This window comes from Phascolarctos cinereus, unplaced genomic scaffold, assembly GCF_003287225.1.
Source record: "Phascolarctos cinereus isolate Bilbo 61053 unplaced genomic scaffold, phaCin_HiC Scaffold_4;HRSCAF=312, whole genome shotgun sequence".
Classification (NCBI taxonomy): domain Eukaryota; kingdom Metazoa; phylum Chordata; class Mammalia; order Diprotodontia; family Phascolarctidae; genus Phascolarctos; species Phascolarctos cinereus.
The window spans coordinates 464,932,737-464,949,921 of NW_027555847.1; the positions used below are offsets into that span (position 1 = coordinate 464,932,737).

Consider the following 17,185-nt stretch of genomic DNA (forward strand, 5'->3'; position numbering starts at 1 on the left):
TTTGTTCTAACAGCCATGAAGGCGGCTGAAGTAGGAGCTGTGGAGTGCTTGGAGCTTGGTAAGACAACAAAGATGCCAAGGTCATCCACTGCAACCCGGGCCATTGCCAGTCATCCTGACCTTTGTCCTGCCACTGGACTTAGGTGACTGTGGAAAAGAGAGTGAGTCTGATGACTTTGTGCATCTCTGCCTCACTTGAACCCAATTCACCCACAAGTCAAGACAGCACCCTGTAATGTCATTGGTCCTCTTCAAAAACAAAGGATGAACAGCTACAACATGTAATCTCCCCCCTTAGACTGCGAGCTCCTTGAGGCTTTTTTTACTTTTCTTGGTGTCCCTAACACTTAGCACAGTGCCTGATGCATAGTAGGCACTTAATAAATGCCCATTGATGATTATGATGTTATTTCTAGATGTACTTTTTACAATTTTTAGTTTCTTTTCTCCACTTTTCTCATCATTTTTCCCCTAGTCTTTTTACCTATTACAAAGTCTGGAGGAGGAAAGTAAGCTCTAGTGAGAGCCATTAGCAACTTTTGGGGAACCATTTCCATCAGTAGAAAGTATTGTCCTAGAGTCCTTGTGGGTCCATATCACTTCCTAAGAGGCTGCAGCAGGGAGCCAAAGTCTAGATGAAAAGTGAAATAGATTAGAGGACGTCAGCCACAGGGCATCGTGGGGTTTTGGGTTACATTGATTCCACGTGTTATAGCTAACAATTATTGGACTTCTTTTCTTTCAGTAAACCATCCCTTAGGTACATGGTGTCCTGCATTTTACGAAGTTTTAATGGGGAAGGGGGGGAGTTGGTATGGGCCTACTTGACTGTCCTGTGGAAAGATTTTCCAAGTTTCTGGATGATGAAGAGCTCAATTCAGGAGAAATATGATATCCTTGAAAGGTAAATGGGATCCCTTGTGTCATGGTGATCTTTGACAAAAAGCTTATACATGCACATACATACACATAAAGGTATGTGTATAAACATGCACACACTGGAAATATTCAAATGAGTTCACTACACAGCTGAAATTACAATATTATGCCCTCGAGTTAACTGTTCCTTTCAGTTAATATATTCCCTGCCAATCACGGATATTTCCCTTGGAGACCTTAAAGAACAGTATGTTCATTGTCCTTTTAAAATGTAACTGGTAAAAATTGACCAAAAACAAATCATTTCTATGAGATTTGTTATAACCATTGCTAAATTGAATGGGGTGATAATTTTTCAGTATAATCTAGATTTAACCCTAATTTAAGCTTTTAAATTAGTTTTTAAATTACTTCCACTTTCTGAGCCTCCAAGGTCACTTATATTCCTTGAGTAGCTTTTCATTTGCATACTCTATTACTGTTGAATAATTGCTTGTAAAGTTAATCTTGTTTAAGTTAAAGTTTAATGGAAAGGTAAAATCCAAATGCCTCTGTCACGTTGGCTATGTAAGCCATAATGCCATTATTTTATAGCCAGTTAGAAATCACAAGTCATGTGGGTAATTTTTACAGAAATTAACTCTGTAAAGTTCATGTACCTTGACTATTTAGGGATTAACTTTCGGTCTGATCAGTGCCTTGTTTTGTGACAAATCCAAGTTATTTTAAACAGATTTGAAACTTTAACCATGAAGATAAGTCTAAATGCTATTATTGTCTCAAAGTCAATACTGTGTTTCAATATAACCCCCCTGTGAAGTAAAAGGATCTTACAAGGAAACGCCATGCAGCTCTGACTGGGGTCACCTCTCCTCCCTAGCGCTACTAGTGCTCTGACATATTTAATATCGCACAAGGGAACACACCAGGGCATAGTAATCACGGGCTGCTGCCTTACAGTTACAGCTCAACTTTTTGTAGCAGGCACGTAGGGAGCCAGGCAGTTCTTCAAGTCATTCATAAACATGAAAACAGACTGTTGTCTTGGTGGCCAATGGTATTAATTTACTAATGAGATTTACATGTGTCACTACAGTTCCTAGGTTCTACAGTAACAGCTCACAGGAAAAATAAACATTGTATATAACGGGGTGAGTGTATGTGGGTGTGAAAGAGACAGAGGGACAGAGACAGAGAGAGACAGAGAGAGACAGAGAACGACAGAACTGGAGTAACAGAGAGACAGACAGAAACAGACAAACATACAAAGACAGAGAGACAAGGAGAGAGAGAAAATTTTTTGGAATAAAATGGAGTCTCTAATTTATTTTGACTTTCCAGTGCTCTGGCTGCTCATATTACTCAGAAAGATTCTTTTTTTTTTTTTTTTTTTTTTTTTTACCCCTCAGCTACTTGTGGAAATCAGCTACAGTAAATGTAAATATGTAAAAGCTGGAAGTACTTTATTTGTTCCTACAAAGAAAAATTATTCTCCAAGCTATCATCCCACACCTATCAGATCGGCTAAAATGATAAAAAGGGAAAATGACAAATGCTGGAAGAGATGTGGAAAAAATAGGACACTAACACACTGTCGGTGGAATTGTGAACTGATCCAACCATTATGGAGAGCAATTTGGAATCATGCTCAAAGTTATAAAACTGCATTTACCCTTTGACCCAGGATTACCACTAATAGGCTGTTTCCCAAGGTGATCAGGGAGAAAGGAAAAGAACCTATATAGTCTAAAATATGTCCCTTTGTGATGGCAAAGAATTGCAAATTGAGTGGATGCCAGTCAATTGGGGAATGGCTGAATAAGTTGTGGTATATGATTATGATGGAATGCTACCATGTAGTAACAAACAATGAGCAAGTTGGTTACAGAAAAACATGGAAAGACTTGCATAAAACAATTCCAGTGAAACGGGCAGAGCCAAGAAAACGTTGCATCCAGTAACAGCAACGTTGTTGCAGAATAACTGCAGATGACTAAGCTATTCTGAGTAATATGATCATTCAAATCAACCACAAAGGATTTATGAAGGAAAATGCTACCCACCTCCAGAGAAAGAACTGATAGATGGAAGTATATATTTGTGGTGCCACATATATGTCTATATCAAATGCTGGCCTTCTCTAATGAGGGTTTGCAGAGGAGACAACTCAGAACTCAAAATGCCACTGAATAAAAGAAATGAAAGAAAAATTATTATATTGGCTCAGCTCAATGAGTAAAGGATGGGTGATTCATAGAGTATGGATAACAATTAGAATCTGGCTTTCTCCATGGAAAATGCTGGATCATTTCCATAATAGCAGTCAGACTATTAAGTAGGGGGAAGAGGGGATATTTGGAGCACTGAAGGTTTGGAAATGGTCTATTTTGCTTGTTGCATAGAAATTGTTTGGGTTTAATGATTAGGGTGGAGAAACTTTTCCCAATATCTACCTATAAAGTAATATCTAACTAATTATTGGCTTACTTACCATGTATCCAATTCCATTTACATGAACAAACATTTATTAATTGCCTGCTGTGTGCAGGAAAAATAACTAGATATTGGGGAAGGTAAGGAAGAAATGGGATGGTATGAGGACTGGGGGTCAGAACTGACAAGGGGGATCAGGAGGAGATACCACCTGAGTGTAAAGGATAAATAATAATTCATTGGGTATAGTGGAAATTCCAGTTATAGTGAATATTGTGAGCAAAGTCACAGCAACAGGAGGAAACACAGCAAGTTCAGCTTGTCTGAAGCACAGATGATGTGGTAGAGAGAAATATGAAATGAGGCTGGAAAGGGATGGTGTGGCCAGATTGTGGAGGGTTCAAGATAATGAAGGGGTTTGAACTTGACTTAGTAGGCAAGTGTAAAGTACCAAGGATTTTTGAGTAGCAGAATGTCAGAACCAGATTTATGCATCCGGAAAATGAGTCTGCTAGCACTGTGAGAGATGAAATCAAGTAGGAGAATGCAGAAGAGGGAAAACCATTTGGAGGTAGGTGATATTGAGGCACTGGGTGATAGCAGTGAGAAAAGAGGGCACAGTTGTGAGAGGTGTTCTAGAGGTGAAATTGGCAGTGCTTGGTAACTCTTTGGAAATGAAGGGGGAAGCAGACAGAGTAAAAAAATAACACCAAGATTTTGAACATGTGAGTCTCAATGTATAGTAATGCCAGAAGTAGAAATAGTAAAGGCAGAGGAGGAATAATAGGAAAGGAAATAATTTTAATTTTGAACACATGAGCATAACCCCACTCTTATATTTTACAAATTGAGCCCCAGAGTGAGATAACTTGTCTAAAGTCACAAAAGTTAATAAATAGCAGAGATAGGATTTGGACCCTTCAATTCCAAATTCAGAGTCCTTTCTAGTCTATCACATATGTTTTAAGTGATGAAGGAGAAGGGACCAAGACTTTATTAGGTTTAGGGGTTACTTGGTGCAGTGGAGAGCACTGGCCCTGGAGTCAGGAGGACCTGAGTTCAAATTTGACCTCTAACACTTACTAGCTGTGTGACCCTAGGCAAGTCACTGAACCCTGATTGCCTCCGAACGAAGGGTTTGGAATTAAATGACAGGTGTTCAGATACCAACATTGCTACTACCTCTGCAATTAGGAAAAATCATTTAACTCCTCATCTGTAGAAGAAGAATTGGAAAGACAATCTACTAAGTCCCTTCCAAAAATAAATTCTATTATGCTTTATCAGGTAGGCAGTTAGAGAAAAGAGGTCAGCAATGTAAATGTAGATTTGGGAGTCATCTTTACCAAGGGGGTACTTGAAACTGTGGAAGTAAATGTAATTATCAAAGGATAAAATTTAGTGAGGTAAAACAAGAAGGCCAAGGACTTGGGGAATCCCTTAGGAAATACCCATATTAAGTGATCATGAAAAGTATGAGGAGGAGACTGAGATCACTGGTGATCTTTTTTTTTAAATTCAATTTTATGTTCAGTTCAAAATTCTCTCCTTTTTAAAAAAAATCTCTTTGGGATATATAGTTACGTCTTCCACATGGCAACTTTCCCAATCATGGTTTTGATATATCACAGAGTGGCATAAGAAATTAAATAGGAATTTGGAGGGAGTTTTGCAGAAGCCACAGGCAACACACAAAGGCCAGCAGTTGACACACAAAAAGTTTAGAAACTCAGAAATGCATAAAGTCTATGTATAGCGTTATATAATATTGACCCATTTTAACTTTTAATATTATAATAATTTGGACTTCGTCTCTGGTATGATGGGGAGCACAAAATTTTTTATGCAGGTTTTCCAGATTGCAGAGGGTGCTGCACCCTTAACCCCCATGATGTGGAAGGAATAACTGCAGACCTAGCAGCAATGTCACTGGATAGGTACAGCTTAATAGCTTTTTGAATGGAGCTCCAAACTGCTTTCTAGAATGGTGGGACTAGTTCACAGCTCTAACAGTACATTAGTGTACCTGTTTTCCCACATGACCTCCAATATTTGTCATTTTCCTTTTTTGTTGTCTTAGCCAATTTGATGAGTGTGATAGGTTACCTCAGAGTTGTTTTAATTTGCATTTCTTTAATTATTAGTGATTTAGAATATTTTTTCATATGACTATTGATAGCTTTGATTTCTTCTGAAAATTGCCTTGTCATATCTTTTCACCATTTCTTAGTTAGAGAACAGCTATTATTATTTTTATAAATTTTGCTCAATTCCCTATATACTTGAGAAATGAGATACTTGCTATAAAATCTGCCCCCCCCAATTTCCTGTTTTCCTTCTAATTTTGGCAGCATTGGTTTTTTTTGTACAAAAAACTTTCAATTTAACGTAATCAAAATTATCCATTTTACCTCCTGTGAACCTTTCTGTTTGGTCATGAAGTCTTCCCTTATCCATAGATCTGAAGGCAATTTTTTCTATGTTCCCCCAATTTGCTTATGTCACCCTTTATGTCTAAGAACATGAACAGTAGCCAACAGAAAAGCTATATCACTGAGGGACTAACACTTGGTGTTATCACATCCCTCAAAAGGTTCCTGGGCTTCCTTTGTCTCTGGAAATGGAAAGCACACGTACGTGATCAGCAAACCATGTCCCACAACATTTTACTGCTCTAGTTGGGTTTTCTGCCTCTGTAAGACAGAAACATATTGGTACCTCCTAGAGGCCACACGTAATTGCTTTTCTATACACTCCCCTTTGGCTTATGCCCATCTTCTTAACCCTGGAATTTCTCTCCCATTTTCATGATGAATCTTTGGTACCCAAGCACTCTGTGTCACAAGATTTTAGTAATATGAAATACAAGCAGGCTCATCCTTGAGATCCAGGGTCATGTGGCCCCGTTTACTGTTGCTTTTAAGAATTGTTGAATAGCATCAAAGGCCCATATATACTATGCCCCATAAAGTTGTAGTGGGTGAAATCAGTCCAATTTAATTACTTTCTCCAATGATTGTTTCTAATTTATAGGTATGTATTCTTGGATATTTATGCAACTGGTGTTACAGAATTGATCTAATACTCTGCACGTTCTTATTTAGCCAAGACCAATTCACAGTTCTACCAACAGTGTACTAAATCCACTAAAGTGTAACAACATAAATAAAAAATTCATCTAGGCCCTCCTTCAAATCCCACCCACTTATCCACATCCTGCCCTTTCTTTTAAAACCCTATCCAACGGGTATGGCTTCTCACTTAGGATCCATACAGGCTGCTGCTGTCTTCCTTCCAGCGCCTTCCCTCTGTTAATTATTGCTTTTTATCCAGTATATACCTTGTTTTGTATATATTTGTTTGCATGTCTCCTCCATTAGACTGCAAGCTCCTTGAGGGAAGGGACTTTTTGCCTCTTTTTGTATCCCCAGCACTTAGCATAGTACTTGGCACATAGTAGGCATGTAATAAATGTTTATTGAATTGAACTGAATAGTCCAAACCCCTCATTTGCAGATGAGGTAACTGAGACCCAGGGACAGTAGTGACTTACTCATGGTCACACAGCTAGTAAGTGACTGAGACAAAATTCTAATTCAGGACTTCCTGGTTCCAGGTCAAGGGTCCCATCCACTGGCACTGCAAGTTGGCTGTTGTCTCTTGCCCAGGTTTTTACCCCTCACCACTTTTACCCCTTCAAGCTGATTTCATAAGGACTTTTTATTTTTTTGGACAGTTAAAATATTAGAATTTGGATTTGGAGTCAGAGGATGGAACTTGGGCTCTGCAATTACTGCCTGCATGTCTTCTGCTGCTAACTTTATAGGATTCTTTATTTTTAAATTTCTGTTATATCCATCCTCTAGACTAAAATTCCTTCCTTAAAGAAAGAGACTACATCTTAGTTATCTTTGTAAGCAGTCTTGAATTGCCATCTGCCTCAGCTCAGCCCAAATGAAACCTCCCTGGCCTCCTTTAAGTCCCAACTAAAATCTCACATTCTGTAGGAGGCCTTCCCTAACACCTCTTAATTCCACTTTCCCTCTCTTAATTATTTATCATTTATCCTGTTTATAGCTTGCTTTGTATATATTTGTTTGCACGTTGTGTCTCCCAATAGATTGTAAGCTCCTTGAGGGCAGGGACTTTCTTTTGCACTTAGCACTATACTGGCACATAATAAAGACTTAACACATGCTTTTTCATTCATTCATCTCCAACTGTAGGCATCTCAAATTCAAAATGATCAAAACAGAACTCATTATGTTCTACCGCACCCTTATCTCTCTTTCCAATTTCCCTCTTTCTGTTGAAGGTACCACCAGAAGTCCTAAGTTCAAATCTAGCCTCAGGCACTTACTAGCTATATGACTTTGAGGAAGTCACTCAACCTGTTTGCCTCAATTTCCTCATCTGTAAAGTGGGAATAATAATAGCACCTACATCCCAGGGTTATTGGGAGGATCAAATAAGAGTCATACATATGATGATGTGGAATTTGAGGGGGTGCTCACTACCCCCTCCACTTACCAAGTATTCTCAATTCTATTTCCATATCATCACTCTTTCATTCCTTTCTCCTCACTCATACCACATCCATCCTAGTCTAGACCTACTCACTACCTTTCAGCTAGACCACTGCAATCCATTTCAAATTGGTTTTCCTCCATCCCATTGCTCCCATCTCTAATCTATCCTCTACTGAATTGCTACTTATTGCTACTTTCTAAGATTTCTAACCATATCACTCTTCTGCTATAGGATAAAAATACAAACTCCTTTGGTAAGACCTGTCAAGGGCCTTTTCAGTCGACTTTTTCAGACTTATTCTATATTGCTTTCCTTTATGCACTTTCTGATCCAGAAAAATCAAACCTATTTCCTATCCCCAGAATGCTTTTGAAGACACAGTCTTCCATGGTTGGAATGTTACATAGCTTTCCCATCTCTGCCTCTTCAAAAAACTTACCTTCCTTCATGTTTCAGCTTAGGTATTGATAGCTTTGCAAAACTTTTCCTCTTCCCCTCAAAATGGCTTGCATTTTTTTTCTTCCTCAAATTATCGTGTATTTTCTTATCTTCATATATGTTGCATTCCCTTGTACAGGGGTTTTAACCTTAGGTCCCATTGGGGGTCTGTGGATAAATTTGGGTATCTGTGAACATGGGTAAGGAAAAAAATAATCTTTATTTCTCCAGCCTCTAACTGAAACTTATCATTTCCTTCAATTACAGTTATGCCTTTACATAAATTCTCATCAAGCAAATTTGACTTTATGTAAAGAATTCTGAAAGAAATCCATATTCTAAAAAATACCTATGTTAACTTTACTTTACTATATTGTACTTCCTCTCTCTCTGCTCCTGAACCTCTCAACTCCCCCACCCAAAAAAACCTCCAAGTGAAAGCAAAACAATGCCCAGCCACAGCCTGACATGGGGGTTGGCTTGAGACGTTGGAGAGATGAGACTGTTACCAACCTGGGCCCACCTGCCTGTGTATCTGCACCCTCCCTCTTGTCTTGTTTTTGAATCATAGTAGGCAGAACTAGGATCTAAATTTTTCAAGTATTTAGCAATATCTTCTCAAATCATGAGATTCTGGACTGTCATTCATCTTTTAGAGTCAAAATTTTGTTCAGACATATCAATGTCACCTTCATCCTCATCTTCACTGTTATAGTCTCTCTCCCTCTAAAAATTTGGTTCTTCTTCTCCCAACTGACGTTTTGGGGAATTCATTTGTTCTATTAACTTTCCTGAGGTTAATTCTTCCTGTGGCTTCTGAGCTTTTAATATACCTTTAGCCAGGTTAACTTTGTCATATTCTTCCACAATCTTCACATGTTCCTCTGAGTTGCTGTCCTTCCACCCATCCCTTTTAGAATCATAGTCAAACATAAGCTGAGGTTGTATATGTTCATCATTTGCTACCTTAGTTCCCCGTGAATTTGGTCCCAAGGTACCTAGGTCTCTAGGCCTCTCTAGGTATTTTGTAGTCACAATATTCTTTTTTACACCCCTCTTACACCATTTTCTAGATAACTGTACTCTTTTTGTTTCTCAAGTTGGGGTCTCTGATGCTTTAGTGTGGGTCTTTTATTTATTTACTTTTTTGTGAGGCAAGGGGGTTGACTTGCCCAGGGTCACACAGCAAGCATCTGAAGCCCAATTTGAACTGAGGTCCTCCTGACTCCACAGCCGGTGCTCCATTCACTGAGCCATCTAGCTGCCCCTAGTGTGGGTCTTTTTGGTGGATTTATACACCACGGCACAGAGATGTACTGAATGATATGAGGACTGTCATATTCCCCTTCCTCATCTACTTCAGCTGGTGCATTACCCAGCTTTCTCCATTCTAGCTCCTTCTTCTTTCTCCAGCCTTCCCTTCTCATTTTCTCTGGCTCTTCCAAACCCCTGTCACTTGATCCCCCTGGGGTGACCAGTGTTCATTGCTTCTGCAGTGGCGCCCCAGAGTCTGCAGAGGGGAAGACCCCAGAGGAACGGCCCCCGACTCGGACCAAGGCCAGGACGCACTTCTACCCCGAAATGAAATTTAAAGACCGCGCCTCTCGGTCTATTCCACCTCGGCGCCTGCGCAGGACTATCGTTCTCAGCTCCGGCCTGGCGTAGTTACCCTTCCAAACCCAATCCTGCCTAGATACCGAAGAAGGGCTTTCCTGACAGGCTCTTTTGGCCGGAAAAGGCGGAGCCTGGCCACCGGAAAGGGTTGACCCCTCGTCCCCGCGGCTTTTTATCTGCAGGCGTGCGGGCCTGGTTTTTCTTTCTCGCTGCAGAGGTTCCTGGGACGCCATGGAGGTGCGGGCGGCGGGTCACGGCGCGTGCTGCGGGCTCCCGGGAAGCCTCGGGGGCCCCGGGCCCGCCTGTGCCCTTCGGGAGCTCTAGTCCTAAAGTGGGTAACAGCTCGGTACTATTCCTGGCGTGGGGGCAGCCCGAGTGGGCGGTCGAGGCGAGGGCTCGGGCCGGCGGTGGCGGCGCCCTCCGAGGGAGGAAGGGCCGAGCTCCCTCCCCGCCCTGACCCGCGGGCTTCTGCCGCTTGTGGGGGACCGGGGCCGCTGCCCGGACCCGGGCTGGCTTAACCGGAGCGTGGGCCCCCTGGTGATCTTGATAAACTTATATTTTTATTAATATAAAAGTTGTATCGTATTTAAGATATTCACGTTTACTTGTTTTAATTTTATTCACATGTGCGTTATATATTGCGTGCGCACATTACAAACAGTCAGCCCTCGTGCCTACGTGTTGTGCGTTCCCCTGTACGGCTCCTTGTGTGCTTGCTGCATCGGGCAGGTGCCTTCGCTGCACTCGTAGTCACTGCCTTACAAGAGGATGCAACTTTGAATTTAAACTTTACAAATGGGGAGGCAGTCATACACACTCGAGCAGATGTTAGCTGACCCAAGAGTTATGTAATAATTTGCATGTGTGACTTCAAGCAGCATCGCCGGTGTTAAGGCCTAGTTTGTCCTTCAAGTAAATCTGGCCTTATTGAAAGCTAGTCTTTGCTTTCTTACCCCAGCACCTTGAGCTAGAGCAAGGCCTTGCATGTGGTTGGTGTTTAGATAATGTTGAATTGCCTAATTGTTCCTGAGACTTGATTTAATTCATTTTGCCTTTTATTCAGTAGCCTGTTGTATTTGGTACCATAAGTAAAAGACATTGATGGTTATAGTAAAATTCATTTTTATCTAATGCAGTTTGAATTGGAAAACACATAACAAGTTGGTCTGTTGTAGTAGGATCAGTAGTAAATACAGAATTAAAAGATTTCAGAACTGGTGAGCATTATGCAAGCTGACTTGAATTCTACATATTCAGTCATTTTTTCAGTCATGTCTTAATCTTAACTCTTCCTCACTCTTTGGCCAAGATACTGGCGTGGTTTGTGGTTTCCTACTCCAGCTCATTTTCCATGTGAAGAAACTGAATTGAAGAGACTTGTCCAGGGTCTCCCAGCTAGTAAGTGTGAGGAACTCTCACCTAGCTGCCTTTGATTCTACATAAATTACTAATTTTCTTGAGGCTAAAATCTGAAGATACTGCAAGTATTTGCCATCTACAGTTGGTCTTGGGCACTGATTAGCTCTTAATCCTTATTGATTTGATTGTGTCATTTATCTTGATCATTTTCAGACTGCCTAAGTTTTATAAAATATGGGCACAAACAAGTCAATTTCAAGTGTTCACAGTTGGAGCATTGCTAATTAGCAAAGTATGATGTTGTGTGGAGTTATTTTCCACCTTTCATGTCTTAAAAATGTTAAAATTACTTTGAGAACTCAATTCTTCTTGTCTTCGTAAATCATTTTCAATAGCTGTTTGCTTCTAATTCAAATGATAAATGACTTCTTTCCTTATTTAGGACTTGGAAGACTTGAGTATCCCTGACCACGCCCTTTACTCCATGTGAGCATGCATAAAGGCAGCTTAGAATTAATTCTGTTGGGTTTCATCAGATTTGTTGCTTGTTAGTCATAGGAAGGTATACCCTATTGTGACCTTAAATTGAATATATATAGGACATGACACTATACATACGTTGAGGTTTACATACCCAGCATTGTAAATGTAACCTTTAACTTAACCTCATCCTTTATCTCTGTCAAACAGACAGAAAAGCAATAGCTGGGTACTCATTAGGAACATGTTATTCTTGAAAAATCAATACTTGGAACAGAGTTCATTTTTTTCCTGCTTGTCATAGAAACTCACTTTCTGTTATAAAACTAAGAATTTCTCAGTTTTGGAACAAATAAGACTAAATCTTGTCATTCATTGGCATAATGATGATTTTTTAAAAAAAAGCCATTTACCCAACTGAGGGCTTCTTTGAAGTAACTTTAAATCTGATGTGCCATATAATTACTGGGAGTAAACTTTTCATCAGCCCAAGAAAATTCAAACTTTAAATGCTAGGTTTTTTTTTCTTTAAGGAAATGAAGAGATCTTACCTAGGATCTGAACCAGAAATGCTGAATACTATCAAACCTATTCAGGTAATTAAAGTTAAGTCATACATTTGCTTGCATGTTTGTATAAAACTTAAGAATTTCAGTTCTGGAACAAGTAAGACTAAATCTTCAGGTATTCATTTGGCATAATGATGATTTAAAACAAAAAGCCGTTTACCCAACTGAGGGCTTCCTTGAAGTAACTTGGTGTCTGATGTGTGCCATATGATTACTTTGAGTAAACTAATCAATCCAAGAAAATTCAAACTTTAAAAATGGTGTTGTTTTTTTTTCTTTAAGGAAGTGAAGAGATCTTGCCAAGGGGAGATCTGAACCAAAAATGCTGAATACTGTTAAACCTGTTCAGGTAATTAAAGTTATGTCATGCATTTGCCTGCATGTTTGTATAAAACTAAGAATTTTTCAGTTCTGGAACAAATAAGACTAAGTCTTCAGGTATTCGTTTGGCATAATGATGATTTAAAAAAAAAAGCCGTTTACCCAATTGAGGGCTTCCTTGAAGTAACTTGATATCTGATGTGTGTGCCATATGATTACTTTGAGTAAACTAATCAATCCAAGAAAATTCAAACTGTAAAAATCTTTTTTCTTTAAGGAAATGAAGAGATCTTGCCCAGGGGGTCTGAACCACAATTTCTGAATACTGTTAAACCTATTCAGGTAATTAAAGTACAGTTGCTCTTCTCACTTCTGGAACAAATAAGACTGAATCTTCAGGTATTCATTTGGCAGAATGATGATCTTTTTTTAAAAAAAGCCGTTTACCCAACTGAGGGCTTCCTTGAAGTAATTTGAAATCTGATGTGCCATGTGATTACTTAGAGTAAATTTAGCAATCCAAGAAAATTCAGACTGTAAAATATCTTTGTTTCTTTAAGGAAATGAAGAGATCTTGCCCAGTATCTGAACCAAGAATGCTGAATACTATTAAACCTATTCAGGTAATTACAGTTGTCTTGCATTTGCCTGCACATTCTCATATTTCAGATACTCAGAATTTTCTTTTGTTGACAACAGGCCATGATTAATAGTTTAGATACCGTAAGCCAAAAATCCAGCAGGAATTTTTTTTCTTAATTTGGGATATTTTTTATATAGTAGCCAGAAGGTGTAGGAAGCAGATTTAAGTCTGTGTACTAACAAGTAGTATCAGTTTCCTACTACATACACAGAATTTGAGTTTTCCAACCCATACCTGACTGCAAGGACCTCTAATGAAGGGGACCTTACTACTTTGGGCAGCCCATTCTACTTATAGCTTTTATTTGTTAGGAAGGTTTTTCCTGACATCAAGCCTTAGAGAAGCAATATATAGATGATACAGTAGGAGTTTAGATCTTACCTAGTCCCTCTAACATTGGGAAGTCATTTGACTTGTCTGGGCCTCATTTGTAAAATGAGGAAGTCAAACTAAATGGCTTGGGTCTCTTACCACTCTTGATCTGTGGTCCTAAGTTTGCTGCAATTCCATCGCTCCTGGTTCTGCCCTATGGGGCCAGGTAATAAAACAAATCCATGTCCATGCCCTTCAAATACTTTGCCACAATTCATTTAGATCTTGAAGGGATCTTAGCTGATCTAGTCTAAACCCCACCTACACCCCCTTTTTGGTGTCTTAAAAATATGAAGACTGAAGCCCAGAGAGATCAAGACTGCACAAGCAGAGTAAATTAACGGAACTTCAGGCCTTTGAGCACCATAGCCATTACTATATAACACATCAAGACAGTTATGTCTTCAAGAGCATTCTGGTGTAAGCATTCATTTAATTCAATTTAATCCTCATTCCTTGAGCTGAAGTTAAGACTGTTACAATGCTCTTCTCATCTGTCTCTCCCTACCACCAGTCATTTCTCTTTAGTCTATCTTCTGAAGTGGCCAGAGTGATCTCAAGGTACATAGGTGTCATTTCCCTGCTCACACTTTTGATTTTGCATCTAAGGGATCCACAAACTGCTTGGTTTGGCCTTGGTTTTGGCTCCTTTGTATAAAAAGGAGCTAGAACATGCAAAATTTATAAGAAAATCTGAACTTCTAGGTGAAAAGCATTTAAACTTTCTGAAGATACAAAAATGCCTATACATCTTGCCTTGAATGACAAGTTGATTTACCTGTCTTTTAAATAGATATAATGCTTATACAGTTATCCTTGTAATGTAAAATGGAATAATATCTGAGGTGCTTTGTAAACCTTTTAAACCTTTAAAGCACTATAAATGTCTACTAATTCATGCATATGGACTTAAATGAGCGTTTTGGATAATTAAATACAACATAACAAATTGAATCTCTGGGCTTGTTTCCTCATTTATAAAATGAGGTTGTACTGGTCCATTTTCAGCTATAGACCTGTGTGAATTTGTCGCTATAAAAAAGAATAGATGACTTTGTATGTAAAACATGCAATGTGTTAAGACTACTGGTAAAGCTGTGTTTTTATAATTAGCAGAAAGGGCTATAAAAGTTGTAGCGTACAGTGTTGGCCAAAGTAATTTTTATTCTAGCAGATATTTCTGAAGGTTTGTGCCGGTGAATAGATTCGGGATCTGAATCAACAACACTCCATAATTTTGGTGTATATTTGTATGAATTCATAAGGTAATTTTGAAGGTGAGCGTCAAACATTAATAGAATCATTGATATTTCAAAGAAGGAACTTGGCTGGTTTAATGATTTTGACAGATTTTTGCTGTTTACCCTACTGAATATTTTGGTGACTTCTAAATCTTAATCCCAACAAAAGCTTGAACAGTAACACCATCTGCTATCTCTTTAGTGTTTATCTTATATCCCACATGCCCAGATTTTTTAAAAATAAGCCCATAAAACCTTTAATAACCAGATACAGTTCTTTACCAGTGTGATTACATATTTACTGGTAGGTTGGTTTCACACATCTATAGTTAACAACTTTTAGGTCTTTTCCCTTTTGTTTAAGAAATTTTTGTTGATCTCGGGGGTTCCACCTGATGTAAGTAGGGAAAGGGTTCCTTTGAGGTAGAGGCCTAAGAGGCAGGAGGTTGGTAGAAGGTGAGGTAATACATAGGGAGAGTGTAGGGAACAGACTTGACACTGTTACCATCTTTAGGTGGCTCCTTGTCCCCATTCAAACTCCCTTGGATCCTGTCACCTAGGATCAGCTATAAATCCTTTGTTTAGCATAGCCTTTCACATACTCTGATCCAGCAACACCTTCCTTCTTGGTGTTCCTCAGACAAGATGCTCCATTTGCACTAACTCTTCTGTTATGGTAACTTCTGTCCCTACTTTAACATAGTAATTGACATACCCTCCTTTTCAGTTTGAAACTGCTTTGTAGAATCTTTTTATGACAAATTTGTTCTGAAATTGAAAAAAAATATTTCTACTACAGAATTCATTGCTAATTTAATATTTCCTCTGCAGACTGAACATATGTAGCAGCAGTGATGCAATGGGAAGTAGAAGACCAAGAAACTGGTTTTATCTTCAGTCAGCTACACTATTGTTGTCCTTCAGTCATGTCTGATTCCTCATGACTCCTTGACCATAGCTTGCTACTAGGCCCTTCTATCTACACTTTCCCAAAGACTGTCCAAGGTCATGTTTGTTGCTTTCGTGATACTCTCCATCTCATCCTCTGCTGTCCCCTTCTCCTTTTGCCTTTAATCTTTCCTAGCATCAGGGTCTTTTTAATGTTAAACCTCAAGCTAGCTTTTACACTCTCCTCTTTCACCCTCATCCAGAGGCTTCTTAATTCTTAACTTTCTGCCATCTATGGTATTGTCTGCATATCTGAGATTGTTGATGTCCCTGAAATCTTGATTCTGGGTTTTTTTATTTGTCCAGTCTGGCATTTCATTTGATGTATTCTGCATATAAGTTAAATAAAGTGACAGCATACAGCCTTGTTGTAGTCCTTTACTAGTCATAGACCGATCAGTTCCATGTTTAGTTCTAACTTTAGTTCTAACCCACATATAGTTCCTCAGGAGGACAAATAAGATGATTTGGTACTCCCATTTATTTGAGCGCTTGCCATATGCTATGATCCACACAGTCAAAGACTTTAGCTTTAGTGTGGTCAATGAAGCCGAAGTAGATGATTTTCTGAAACTCTGGTTTTCTCCATAATCCAGGGAATGTTGGCAATTTGGTATTTGTCTAGTTCCTCTGCCTCTTTAAAAACCAACCTGCGCAAAGAAAGAACTGGATAGAATTATGTATAGAATAATTATACGTATATATACTTATATCTAATGGTAGCAATCTCTGGGTGGGGGAGGGAATTTGCAAAATAGTTTTGTGTATTAAAAAGAAATAATAGAAAGTTGTACATAGAGAATTTGGTTTCATGTGCAATCATCTTTTTGTATTGTTAGGGAAATGCTTGTTCCATAAATTAAAAATTATAAGCATAATCTTGCTAACACGTGAAATGACTGCAGTCATTTGGCAGTTGGAACATTGTTTGGCATTGTCTTTAGGATTGGGATATAAAATGATCTTTACCAAACCAGTGGCCACTATCTTCCAAGTTTGCTGGCATGTTGAGTACCCTTTAAATAGCAATTTTTACGATTTTAAATAGTCCAATTGGAATTACACTGCCTCTATCAGTCTTATTAGCAGTGCTTCCCTACAGCCCATGTGATTTCATCCTCTAGGATGTCTCCAGAGCAGTAACCTTTCTCCTTTACTATTTGCTTTCTTGTTACTTTACTTTGGGGTGTTTTTTTGTTTTTTTTTTAACTACTGGGAACCTGCCACTTCTTTAGGCACTACCAGATCTAATCCCTTACATGTGTTCATCACCTTTACTTGTATTCATAAGGAATATTAAATCATACCTATTGGCCTGATGAGTTTCTGTACTTTAAGTGTGATTTTGCAATAGGAAG

The 17,185-nt window shown here is 38.9% G+C and overlaps 1 protein-coding gene and 1 non-coding gene across 2 annotated transcripts; both read left to right on the forward strand.

The window, feature by feature from the left end:
- The first annotated feature begins 15 nt into the window (after positions 1–15).
- On the forward strand, positions 16–16,189 carry LOC110219059 (uncharacterized). Its single transcript, XM_078151775.1, has 9 exons — positions 16–58; positions 5,162–5,249; positions 9,777–9,921; positions 9,974–10,225; positions 12,267–12,329; positions 12,585–12,651; positions 12,901–12,965; positions 13,184–13,246; positions 15,711–16,189. Exons 1-6 carry the CDS (start codon positions 16–18, stop codon positions 12,615–12,617), a joined length of 624 nt encoding a protein of 207 aa, XP_078007901.1. The 3' UTR covers positions 12,618–12,651; positions 12,901–12,965; positions 13,184–13,246; positions 15,711–16,189.
- Positions 12,108–12,192, forward strand: LOC144457326 (small nucleolar RNA SNORD87). The gene has a single exon (XR_013486638.1). It is a non-coding gene; the product is annotated as a small nucleolar RNA SNORD87 (small nucleolar RNA).
- Positions 16,190–17,185: the final 996 nt, after the last annotated feature.